We start from the raw sequence: 12,963 nt of genomic DNA, 5'->3' as shown, positions 1-12,963 counted from the left end.
AAAGGAAAAGTCAACTCTGCAGGATAGGTTTAGGAGGAATTTATTTGCTTCCTTATACTTTTTTAAAAAGCTAAGTACAAAGCTTTTATTTTGTGGAGTTAATTACAAAGGTCATGAAGCACGTTGTAGAGAACATACATGACATGGATTTTATTTATGTACCAGCTTTAGGGAGAAATAATTCACAGGCCATACAACTTACCTATTTAAAGTATTTTCAGTGTTTTTTTAGTATATTCACAGGGTTGTACAGACATCACCACTAAGTTTGGACATTTTGGTTCCCTCTAAAAGAAAGACACACCTGTTACCTGTCATTCCACTCTATCCGCCGCGTCCAGTGCTAATCCCCCACAAATCTTTCCGTGTCTGGAGATTTTGCCTCTGCTGGACAGTCACGTAAATGGAATCATAACCTCTGTGGCTTTGCAACTGGCTTCTTCCCCTTACCGTGTTTTCAAGGTTCCTCCGTGCCACAGCATGAATTAGTACTTTTCAGCTACTGTGAATCATGCTGCTGTGAACGTTCACGACCATCTGTGTGGACGTGTGCTTTCAATTCTTAGGTATACGCGTGCCTACGGGTGGAAGTGCTAGGTTCTATGGTAATTCTGTGTAACTTTGGGGAACTGCCAAACCTTTCCAGAGACTGTCCCATTTTGCATTCCCACCAGCTATGTATGAGTCCAGTTCCTCTGCATTCTCACCAGTATTTGCTATTACCCATCTTTTATAGTGATCCCAGTGGGTGTGAGGTGGTATTTCACTGTAGTTTTGAATTGCATTTCCCTAATGACTAATAATGAACATCTTTTCATGTATTTATTGGCCATTATCTTATCTGGGAAACCTCTCTTTCAATCCTCGGCTCATCTTTTTAACTGAGTTATCTCTAATAACGGAGTTGTGACATTTCTCTGTGTATTTGGGATGCTTCTTGTGAGAGAGAGGATTTCCAAATATTTTCTTCCGTTCTCTAGTCTGGTCCGTTCACTCGCTCGATGGTATTGTGTACTGTACAAATTTTTTAGTTTTGATGGAGTCCAGCTTATTTCCTCTTTTGTTTCTTGTGCTTTTGTTATCAGATCTGTGTGAACTATTGCCTAATCCAAGACCATGAAGATTTATTTCTATGTTTCCTCCTAAGAATTTTATACTTTTGGATTTTTTTTAAGTCCATTGAGTTAAATTTTGTGGTATGTGTACAAACCCAACCTCATTCTTTTATATACGGATATCTAGTTGTCCCAGCGCCATCTGTGAAGAAGACTGTTCTTTCCCCCATTGAATTGTCTGGGCACTCCTGTCAAAAATTAACTGACCATAGATTTATGTGTTTAGTTTTTTGATGCTTATAAAAATTGCTTTCATAATTTTTATGGAATGTTTATACTGTATGGAAATAGAATTGATTTATGTATATTTATATATATTGATTTTGTATCTTATAACCTTGCTGAACTCATTTATTCTTAAGGTGGATTCCTTAAGATGTTCAGTATATCAGATCATATTATCAGCAGAGCAAGCTGCTTATTTTTGCCTTTTTAAAGCCTTTCTAATCTGGATATCTTTTTGTTGTTGTTGTTGTCTTGGTGTAATTGCTTTGACTAGAATCTCCATGACAGTATTAAACAGAGGTGGCAAAGTCAGACATTCCTGCTTTGTCGCTGCTCTTAGGGGAAAGCAGTCAATCTTTTGGCCACTAAGTAGGGTATCAGCTATTGGTTTTCATGGCTGCCATTTATCCGAGTTGAGGGAGTCTCCTTCTGTTCATTTTCTTAAATGTTTTTATAATGAAAGGGTGTTAGATTTTGTCCAGTGCTGCTTCTGTACTTACTGAGATGATCGTGCGGCTGTATTAATTCATTTTGGGGTTTCAAATTAGCCTCGCATTCCTCAGATAAATCCCACCTGGGTGTTGGGATATAATGGTGTATAAATATACACAGTGTATAATTCTTGTTATATACTGATGGATTCAGTTTGCCACTATGTTCGTAATTTTGTCGCTGGATTTGTTGAGGATTTTTGCATCTGTGTTCATAAGGGATATTGTTCTAAATGTTTTCATGTGATACCTTTGTCGTTTCCACATATTTTTATATTTTCAATGGCTGGATATTACTTTTATGATCTGGAAAAAATACATGTTTAAAAACTAATAATGAAAACCACTCTAAACCTTCTTCCTAATCTTAGGCTCAGATGAAGGATTACCAACGTGAATTAGAAGAAGCTCGTGCATCCCGGGATGAAATTTTTGCTCAATCCAAAGAGAGTGAAAAGAAACTGAAGAGTTTAGAAGCAGAAATCCTTCAATTGCAGGAGGTTTGTTAATACTTACTCATCCATTTGTTCAAAAAATGTTTGCCCCTGAAATTTCTCCAAGATCAAAGAATTATCTTACTGTCTTGGTAGGCTAGTATAATTTCACGACCCGTTTTAATGAAGTACTGGACCATCTTACTGGCTCAGTGCAGCAAACAGAGTGGTCACATTGTGGTACTGCTTATATATATATATATATATATCATATTCCTCTATCTGGCCAAAGGCCAAGGGGCGGCTTAATAATTTTCCAGGTGACTTAACAGGCCTTATTCCATGTGTAAGAAAAGGCAGTAGAGTTTAATGTTGGTAAGCATCAGGGTCATTTAATCTTACTGCTGTAAGATTTCCTTGTTTTACACAGAAGCCCCATTCATGTGATACTTACAAAGGGAGATGTAGGTTTCATTGAGTTCCTTGGTGAATCATCTTGTGATCAATTCTTTCATTTCTCTCTTTTGTAAGTTCTCAGGAAGAGGGCCTGACGAAGCGTTACCTAGGGTCTGGGGTTCTATCAGTGGTAGGCACACCTGAATACATACATTTATTTTAACAGCTTTATTGAGGTAAAACTGCCAAAGAACTGCACATATTCAATGTGTACGCATTTCTGCTTATATAAATGATCAAAATTTATGCCAACCTATCAGATAGGAGCAACTTAAGCTGAAATGTTATTACCAGTTAATATGAAAAGAAACTCCCAATACCATCACCTAGAAATGCTGGCTTCAGTGTTAGCAAAGACGACTATAAATGTGGGGTAGAGCTTGCAAGAAAGGAAGGGAATGCCTTCGGTGTCAGGAATGCAGAAGGAACCAAAGACCAGCTGAGTAACGCTGAGCAGACCCTGAGCTTCCTCCGAAGGGCAGCTTGTGGTGTGGGTCCTTCTTTGTTTTCTATCTCATTGACTTCTTCTGCTCCTGTCTTCATTCCCTTTGGATTTTTTTTCGGACTTCTTGAGTTGCACACTCAATTTTCAGGCTTTTCTCTTGTCTGATTCTGCTCCTAGAACACTGTAAATTCCCCTCAAAGTCCTGTGTTCACTGTATCCTGCAAAATCTGGGCTCTCGTTGCCATTTAAATTCTAAATTTTTTTAAAAGATTTATTTTAGAGAGCACGAGGGGGAAGGGGGCAGAGGGAGAGAATCTTAAGCAGACTTTCTGCTGAGCGCAGAGCCCGACACAGGGCTCGAACTCACAACCCTGAGATCATAACCGGAGGTGAAACCAAGAGTCAGCCACTCAATGGACAGGAGCCCCTAGTTCTCAATTTTTCTAATTTTGATGATGGTTTCTTCTTTATTTCATGAATAATTTAAAAATGTGGTTTAAGTTCCCAAATGTGTGACTTTTGGTTGTCACTGATTTGTTATATTGCATCGTGGCTAGGAATACTGAGAGCAGAGCTGCTTCAGGGCCTAGAATGTGGTCAGTCTTTAAAAAATTCTCCATGTGTGCTTAAAAGAACATGTGCATGTTCCTCAGTGAGGTAGCTGTTGAAGACCCATGGGGTTCATCATGCAGCTGACAGGGTTACGCCCAAAGGTGATGGGGCTCTGGGAGCCAGGCCCCCCGGGGCACGACCCACGCAGCCCTGCACCCTCCCAGCCTTGTGAGAAAGTGGTTACTTCAGGCCTTCAGACAAGGGGCCTTTGCATTAGGGGAAAAGAGACCCCCTCCCCCACCCCGAAAGGGAGCACTGCCCTTCCCTCCATCTCTCTTTTCCTCCCCTCAGACCCCTTTGTTCTTAGGCTTACAAGCCCCGGGCTCCTCCCCTTTTTCCCGTGGGTCCCCCAGCCTGTGTGCGGCACACCCAGCCAGTGGACAGGAAGGGCCCCTGGCTGGGCCCAGGACGATGGGGCACCAGAGGCCAGATGGTAGAGCCGATGCTTACACGTGCTCGTGAACCAGAGGCCCTTGGGTCCGGCCCAGAGCATTCCTCGCTCGCAGCTGGGCTCGCTCTGTCCCGTGTGTGGGGGTTGTGTGTGCTGGAACCCCGGCCTTTGGCCTGCATCCTGTGCTCTAATAACGTGAGAGGTAAACACACGAGCCAAGCACATGGGCGAACTCCTTTGTGTGCAGCCCTGTTCCACCGGCATCTCTTCAAGGGCCAGCCGGACCGGGAGGAGTCAGAACCCGGTTTTCTGCTGCCGACCAGCCTCAGGACTTGGCAAGCCCCTTCCTCCTCACACTGAGGGCAGAGGTGCAGCGCTCACACTCAGGCTGTCCTCTCCGTCTTTACCCACGCGGGGTAAGAAGGGCGCCCCGGCTGCTTCCTGTGGCAGGTCCTCCTTCCAAAGAAACGTGTGGAAAAGCTGCCACGAGGCGGTTCTTCCTGCAGAGGACTGGCCGGCCCGGAGCTGTCCCCTTGCCCTGCGCAGTCTCCAGTCACCTTCGAGAAAGAGGCCCGAGGGCTCACGCCCCCTGCTGCTCCCCCCCCCCCGCACACCTGCTGTGTTTCCTGGGCCTGATGCTCCTGGTCACACTGTCTATGGGACACGCGAGGCGGCTGCAGCCGGCACGACAGTCCGATTTCACCTGTGAGGAAATGGTTAATCCCAGTCTAATCTCCCTTAGGAACTGGCCTCGTCCGAGCGAGCGCGCCGTCACGCTGAGCAGGAGAGAGACGAGCTGGCGGACGAGATTGCTAACAGCGCCTCTGGCAAGTGAGTCTCCCGACCGTGCGGGGGGCTAGAGACCAGCGGCCGGGCACCCATGGGCCGTCCCCCTTGGGGCTCGCCCACTGCCCCGGGGAGGGGGTACCGTCCGGCATCTGGAAGTCAGGAGCTGATCTCATCTGGGAAGATGAGCCCAAGACAGACGCTGGACCTCCGGCCGGCAGCACATCACAGCTCCCCGCGTCAGTCAGTCCCACACTAGGTGTGAAGGAAGGGCGCCTGGAACGCCCCCCATTTCCGCAGACAGCCCGCAGCCCGGCCGTGCTGGTCTTGACTTTGAGGTTCCTTCGGTCGCACAGGCAGATCCCTTAAGACCTTTCTCTGCCTTTTTCGTGAAGTCCCGCCTTCTTCCAGTGAAGGTGCCTTCTGCACCTTCGTGGCAGGTCCTGGCAGACTCGGCTCTGTCGGGCGGGGCGCTGGGAAGGCCGGGCCGGGGTCATCTTGCCTTTTCGGAAGGGGACCCTGGCTGCTGCGTGGGGGGCCCGCTGGAAGGTGACCACAGCGGCCGGCCAAAAGGGGCGGGGGGCGGAGTGTAATGAGCAGGCCTCGCTGACGGCCGGGGGACGGGGGATGGGACAACCAGCCATCAGGGACGCTGCTGGGGGGAGGGGGCGCGCAGACCCCTGCGCCAAGCGGTCCCCCCCCCCCAGGTCTGCGCTGCTGGACGAGAAGCGGCGTCTGGAGGCGCGGATCGCGCAGCTGGAGGAGGAGCTGGAGGAGGAGCAGAGCAACATGGAACTGCTCAACGACCGCTTCCGCAAGACCACGCTGCAGGTGGGCCGCGCGGCGGCCGGGCGCTGGGAGGGGCCGCGCCCCGGCCGAGCCGCTCACCCCGCTGTGCTCCGCAGGTGGACACGCTGAACGCCGAGCTGGCGGCCGAGCGCAGCGCCGCCCAGAAGAGCGACAACGCGCGCCAGCAGCTGGAGCGGCAGAACAAGGAGCTGAAGGCCAAGCTGCAGGAGCTGGAGGGCGCCGTCAAGTCCAAGTTCAAGGCCACCATCTCGGCCCTGGAGGCCAAGATCGGGCAGCTGGAGGAGCAGCTGGAGCAGGAAGCCAAGTAAGAGGGGTTTGCCGCCGCAGCCCCAAACTTCCTGTGCCGGAGAGTCCCGTGGCGGCTCCCGTGGCGGTTCCCGTGGCTTGGGCGTGGGGGACAGACGCGGTGTGAGCCCCCGGGGACGGCTGGGCTCGGCTGGGGGCGAATCCTACTGCCCCCTGATTGCCCAGGAGCCCTAGGCCGCCTCTCCCCGCCGCGAGTAGAGGTCCCAAGTTGCTGGCATCACGTGAAATGCTAGTTTGTTGCCAGAGGAGAGACGCCGTAGGACAAACAAGCTTTTCTGCTCCCAAAGCAAAGGGCAGCTCAACATTTGCCCGTGGTGGTGTAGCCAACGGTCCTGACGCTGGGGACAGACTGCCCGGGCTCGCACAGACCTTCACATTCGCCCTCCTGACGGGGAGCCTGGGGCCCAGACACGCGGGCCCGTGCTCAGAGCCCAGCACCCCCCCCCCACCCAGCTTCCCCCACTTCCCACTCTTCAGACTGCGCTGCACTCAAAGAAAAGGGCTTGTTCGCCGTGGGCTGTAATTACCATGACTTGCCCTTTTCAGCGAATTCTGCCCGTTTTTGGATAACATTTGAGAAGGAACAAAAGGACATTTTCTGTTCTCAGTGGAGCTCAGTTCCCTCTCCTGTGTGGGCCTGTCTGGAAGCCTGGTGACTTGCTTGGCTTTCCCTGAAGGGGGAGTGTGGGGTCTGTTCCACTGGTAACTGCGACAGCCCCCAGCATCTGGGTAGGTAGTCAGTAAATTTTACATTGAAGAGTCACTTAGTAAGTTAGGTCTTGTTTTGTTTTCCAGGCTAAATAGGTAATCAGAGTAACCAGCTAATATTTTTGTCCTCAAAAAGTTTGAACTCAATATACAGGGCAAGTAGCTTAAAAAAAAAAAAAATTTTTTTTTCTTCTTTGAGAGAGAGAGTGCATGAGCCGGGTGTGGAGGGGCAGAGGGAGAAGGGGCTTCACGCAGAGCAGGGAGCCCGATGTGGGGCTCGATCCCAGGACCCCGAGATCATAAGCTGAGCAGCCGCTTAACTGAGCCACCCAGGTGCCCCTGGGGCAGGTAGCTTTGAGCTTCAGAAGTTCACTAAAGTGATCGCTATCTGTGTGTGAAGGAATAATGAATGCACTTTTTCTGCCTATCAGCATTGGGATACATTACAGGTAATGTATATTTTAATCAGAAGGGGAAAGTTCCTGGGCCATATTAATTCTATTGCTCTGGTCAGAGAGATCTTGGAAGGCACTCCAGCATGTGTCCTCTTCCAGAGAAAAAGGACTTAAAAAATCCTTTCCGAGTTGCACAAACTAATGCGTTGGTCATTTTACTAGGGAACGAGCAGCCGCCAACAAACTCGTCCGTCGCACCGAGAAGAAGCTGAAAGAGATCTTTATGCAGGTTGAAGATGAACGTCGACACGCAGATCAGTATAAAGAACAGGTAAGGGGAGAAGACCGAGCAGGACGACCAAGCATGCCGCCCTTGAAATGCTTCACTTAGCAAGGACACTGGGGCAAAATGAGCCCGGGGTTACCGTTTGACCAGCGAGATTAAAAAAAATGCTATTTGAAACGTTCATTCTCGTGTTCCAACAACCATGGGCTGTTCCTCGCCCACATCAGACACTGGGGTGCTGGGGACACAGGTGATTTCAGACGCGGCCCCCGCCCCTCAGGGCTCTCCCAGGGCTGCACTGCTTGCTGCCCAGGGGGCCGTGCTCTCGTTCCGTCTCCCCCCACCACTCTGCTGCACTGCAGACGCTGGGAGGGAAGGTGGATGGGGCGGAGAATGCCCAGGCCTGGGGCCCGGACCCTTCCCTTTTCTCTCCTGGCCCCGGTCAGGCAGCTGGCTCCCCCTACCCCCACCAAGGGCAGTTCTGGGCGGCCGTGAGCTGGCCAGCGTCCACATCGCTGCGTTCTCGTGTCCACTCTTCCAGAGTGGCCTTGTACTTGAATCAAAGCGTAACATCCGAAACAGCCGTCCCGAATGGAGATACAAAACCAACTGTGCCATCTCCCGGGGCTGGAGACGGTCCACACGGTCAGCCCTTTTGTATTCTGCTGAACAGCCGTTCCTTTTCGTAATCCCCTCGGTCACTCAGGGGAAGCTACTGAATTGTGTCATTTCTCCTACAGAAAACTCAAGGGTGAAAATAGGATTTGAGCGTTCGATCTTTAGCAAAGTCTGCTTTGTAGACACTGGTTTGCAGAGAGAGGCAGGCTGATCCGAAGGCCCTGGACCATCCCCCAGTCGTGTGTGCGCGCTCGCGTGGCTGCCGGGGCCCCGAGCTGTGCTCCACGCTCAGGACGCGGCCGTGCCGAAACCGAGTCGGCCACTTTGCTGTGACTGGGCTCGTGTCACCTCCCCCAGATGGAGAAGGCCAACGCCAGGATGAAACAGCTCAAGCGGCAGCTGGAGGAGGCGGAGGAGGAGGCCACGCGTGCCAACGCATCTCGGCGTAAGCTCCAGCGGGAACTGGACGATGCCACGGAGGCCAACGAGGGCCTGAGCCGCGAGGTCAGCACGCTGAAGAACCGGCTGAGGTGAGCGACCCCAGGGGCTGCCGTTAAGCGGCGCTGGGTCTCGGAGCCCGGGCCCAGAGCGTGGGAAAAGAGCGGCCCTTATAGGCTTAGCGTTTGGTCCGGAGGAGGCGTCGGCTTCCCGTAGCTACTCGCCCTTGCTCAGAGTCGCTTCGCAGCCGTGCATTCAGGCTTCCCGACCCGCAGTAGTCCTTAGCGGGACGGCGGAGGAGCGGGCCGCTCGCTAGCGGGCTACACGGATCCACGGCCAGGCAGGTGGCTGTCCCTGTCCAGACGTCCGCGAAAAGCAGGGCAGGAGTTCCTCGCGGGCCCCGGTGCCTTCAGCCCTGCACCCGCCCCCGTCCGCACACCGGGTCTGGGAGGGGAGGCTAAACTGTCTGCCGGGAGCAGGTTAGCAGGGGCATCAGCGAAGGGCTGGCCACACCGCCCGTGCCCTCTCTGTACGGGGAGCTACGGACCGGTTTTACGTTTATGAAGGGCTGTAAAAGAGCCACACCGGGGATGTGCGACAGAGACCGTATGTGGCCCGCAGAGCCCCCCTAAGGACCAGCTGCCCCTCCGTCCAGCTCCCTGCCCGTTCCTGTGGCAACGGCCCTCTGAGAGCCTCGGGCTCGGGGTCCGCCGGGTGCCGGCCAGGCAGGGCTGGAGGACAGGGGCACAAAGCACAGAGCCTCTCCGGATCGTGCCCACCCCCGCGCCCCCGGCCGTGCCCTGCGAAAGGGGTGCGAGGGGGAGGCCTCAGGCGGCTGAACAGCTGGAGCGCCGCGCGTTCCTGGCTTCACCCCTGCGCGTCGGCTCTCCCTTCTCCCTTCTCCCCAGGCGAGGCGGCCCCATCAGCTTCTCGTCCAGCCGGTCTGGCCGCCGCCAACTGCACATCGAGGGGGCCTCCTTGGAGCTGTCCGACGACGACACGGAGAGCAAGACCAGCGACGTCAACGAGACGCAGCCGCCCCCGGCCGAGTAGAGCCCCGGGAAGCCCGCGGGGGCGGTACAGCGGGACATGCAGGACCCCGGCCCCTCGTCTGGGGAAGTCGGCCCGCGCCGGGACTCCTTACTGAGAGATCAGCCGTGTCTTAAGGCTCTCCGGCCGCCCGTACTGTATCCCGCTTCACGTTCAAGTACAACCGCTTCCCCTTTTTCTATATATACACACACGAGACCCACGCCTACTACACAGAGTCTCCTCATTGCATCTCTTTTGCGTATATTCACCGAGAGACCATTTTCTGATTCACGGTAAGCAGAGGACCATTTCTCAGACCAGCGGCCAGTGGCTGGGTTACTGCGGTGGCCGCCCCGTCGCTCTGCATGCTCTCTCTGCAGACAGGTCACCCCGTTCTGCGTCCGTGTGGCCCCCGCCGCCTCAGCCACACCGACATTGTGGACCCTCGACTGCACTTGCACCTCCCCGTATTTCCTCCCAGAACGATCAACACTCCTTCAGTGAGCAAACTGTGAACGGGGCTGTGGCAAGATTAGGGGTGGGCGGCACCGGAGGGAAGCCGTGTCCCTTTGGGGTCGCCCTGCCCCTCTCCCTTGAGCTGGTGGTGTCCTCGGCCAGGGCCGGTCTGTGCACAGAAGGGACGGTGGCCCCGTGAGGCCACCGCCGTCCCGCGGGCCCCGTGCCCTCTGGCTTGGCTGACCCTCGGGGGGGTCCACAGGGAGCCCTCCGTCTCCAGCCAGGCTCGCACACTGACCTTGCAAATTCAGCCACCGCTTTGAGCCCAAAATGGCAATCTCGGTTTTGTGTCCCAGACTTATTCCCAGGTGGTCCGGGAGGCTGACGGAGCCTCCGGAACCGATGTCATCTGCCTGAATGTTGACATGCCAGTGGACGGGAGTCCTTGTTCCTTTCTCCTTCCTTGCCCTCGGACAGTGTTACAGTGAACACCTAGCATTCTGTTTTCGGTTGATAGTTAAGCAAACTGACTTGACAGAAAGTGCCTTAGACACGGCAGTACTAAGAACGTTCCATCCACGATCTGCCTCTGTAACAATGTCATGTACGAGTTCTGACTGTGCTTATCATGTACCTCTCTAGTCGAAGTGGTATTATAAACATTCAGTGACAACGAATCAGTGTTAATTATAAATCCTTGATCCTCGGCAACGTGCTTGAAAACACAAACCTTTTGGGTTAAAAGCTTTAACATCTGTTAGGAAGAACCTGTCATGTGGGTTTGGAATCTTTGGGTTTTCCCCCTTGATGAACTGCACTGGCTGTTGACCACCAGACACCTGACTGCAAATACCTTTTTTCTTGTATTCCCATATTTCTAGACAATGATTTTTGTAAGACAATAAATTTATTCATTATAGATATTTACGCCTGCTCTGGTTACTTGGAGGAAAAAGCACCCGTTGAGCATAAACAGACCTCAATAAACAAGAATAATCACGTGAACATGGAATCTGTCTTCTCACCTTCTGTTCTCGATGTTCCCACCTGTGGTCTGGTTGGAGGCTGGGAAGCCCCCAGACCGAAAATGCAGCCAGCGAGGCCCACGGTTTTGGAGGGCGCTGTGCTCCCAGAAACCGGCGGCTGACGGGCTAGCTCTCTGGGTGGTCTTGGCTCTGAGTCCTGCTCTCGCGCTGGCCTCAGCGTGTAGATGGGGCGGGGGGTGGGGGGGATAGGCTGGAACGAACACTAGAAAAATACACAATCCCATAGAGAATGTGGATTGATACACACATATATATATATCTCATATATATATGTATATAATACGTATCTCATATATATATGTATATAATATATATACATATATTCCATGATATTCTCAGGCCAGGCTCCTTCTGCCTGGCCGTGGCGGGGACGTGACAAAAAAAGTGCAGGATCGCGTTTCACGTGGCCTCACCCTGGCATTCAGTAAGTTACCCAGGGATCTGGAATTCAGAAGCTTTTCTCAAAAAAGAATTCCTCCCCGTTGGCTCGTTTCACTGGTGTGACCATCCACATGGTTTCCCGACAGCTCAAGTGTCCTAGGCCAGCCTCGTTGGGAGAAACCTAAGCTACGTGGGCTGGTCGCAGTTCTGGATTCCACAAAGACGCTGACCAGAAGGAACCTTCCTTCACTCGACAAACCACTGCTTTGTCGTCCAAGGACGGCAGCCCATGAACCCTCGGCCGGGCACTGACAGCTGAGATCAAGTAGAGACGTGGCGACGCTGCGCTGGGGTTTTCCCCCCGCGGCCCACACCACGCACCCTGTCCGCCCTGCCACGTCACAGGCGCTTTCCTGTCGAACGCAGACATCCCAGGGGTGATCTTCATTTGCTTTAGCTGGAATAACGCACATTCCCAGCCGGGCTGACTGAGGGTCTCCTTCTGAACCCCTACCATCAGAAAGACTAGAGCCCCGTCACCAATCTTCCCCATCCCTGGAAACCCCACCTTAGCCGCAGCGTCTGTGCTCTCTGGCTCTGGGTCTCACCTGCGGCCCCTTCCTCCCGAAGCCGGTGTCAGCAGGACGCAGTTGTCCGTGTCGGGACCAGGGAAGCAAAGTGCTCATGGCTGCCGTGCTCCAGGAAACAGCACGCCCTGTCCGGGTGGAACCTAACTACCTCCCCCAAACCAAAAGCCAAGCTGGAAGAGGCCACAGGACGGAGCCTTTAGGAACGTGGAGAGGCGGACATCTGCACGGAACCGCACGCACTGATGTCCTGTGATGCTATCAGACGAGGACACACCGGGTCTGACGGAAACGGCCCACCACACACTACTGCCCTCCAAGCAGCACCCCACACAGTTCTGGAATGCCCGTGTTCGCACAGCTGTAAAATCTCATGCATCCCACAGTCGCCGTCAGAAGGGGCAACGGTGACATGGGTCAGACTCCCCCCCGTAAGGTCAAGAGCGCCCAACATGAGATCCTACAGAATGAGTATCGGCACCTTAGAAGAAACTTCTGGAGCCGACAGTGGAAGACGCTTTTCGGAAATGCTGCGCCCCCAAGCGCCCACCACAGCCCAGAAGACAGTTTGGGAAAACACAGACAACTCCGGGCCAAAACCGGTCAGAGCGTCGAATCACGGTGCGAGGTTGCAGGAATCTCTCTTACGCTTTACTCTTTATTTATGGAGTGTGATAGGGAAATCTGTCTAACGTCTAAAAAAGCTCTTTCAATAAATATAAAAAGTCTCAACGATAAGCGTCTCCGTAGTTCTGACTGGCACGTTTTTTGTTTTTGTTTTTTTTTAAAGATTTATTTATTTGAGCGAGAATGAATGAGAGAGAGAGAGTACACGAGAGGGGGGAGGGTTAGAGGGAGAAGCAGGCTCCCCGCTGAGCAGGGAGCCCGATGCGGGATTCGATCCCGGGACTCCAGGATCATGACCTGAGCTGAAGGCAGTCGCTT

At 52.9% G+C, this 12,963-nt stretch overlaps 2 protein-coding genes across 11 annotated transcripts in view; one reads left to right on the top strand and one right to left on the bottom strand.

Annotated features, from left to right (window-relative positions):
- The window catches only part of MYH10 (myosin heavy chain 10), a 121,481-nt gene extending 110,554 nt beyond the window's left edge, over positions 1-10,927 (top strand). For all 10 annotated transcript variants that reach the window (XM_036094491.2, XM_036094495.2, XM_036094497.2 and 7 more), the window contains 7 exons: positions 2,203-2,331; positions 4,912-5,000; positions 5,663-5,786; positions 5,861-6,069; positions 7,397-7,505; positions 8,436-8,608; positions 9,425-10,927. In XM_036094491.2, coding sequence (XP_035950384.2) covers positions 2,203-2,331; positions 4,912-5,000; positions 5,663-5,786; positions 5,861-6,069; positions 7,397-7,505; positions 8,436-8,608; positions 9,425-9,569 — 978 coding nt within the window. In that variant the 3' untranslated portion in view covers positions 9,570-10,927. The remainder of the gene's footprint in view (positions 1-2,202; positions 2,332-4,911; positions 5,001-5,662; positions 5,787-5,860; positions 6,070-7,396; positions 7,506-8,435; positions 8,609-9,424) is intronic.
- NDEL1 (nudE neurodevelopment protein 1 like 1) overlaps positions 1-12,963 on the bottom strand; it is a 64,658-nt gene that overhangs the window by 17,979 nt on the left and 33,716 nt on the right. The window lies entirely within an intron of this gene.

This window comes from Halichoerus grypus, chromosome 2 (genome assembly GCF_964656455.1).
Source record: "Halichoerus grypus chromosome 2, mHalGry1.hap1.1, whole genome shotgun sequence".
In the NCBI taxonomy this organism is placed as follows: Eukaryota; Metazoa; Chordata; class Mammalia; order Carnivora; family Phocidae; genus Halichoerus; species Halichoerus grypus.
This window is presented reverse-complemented; position numbering and strand designations above follow the sequence as displayed.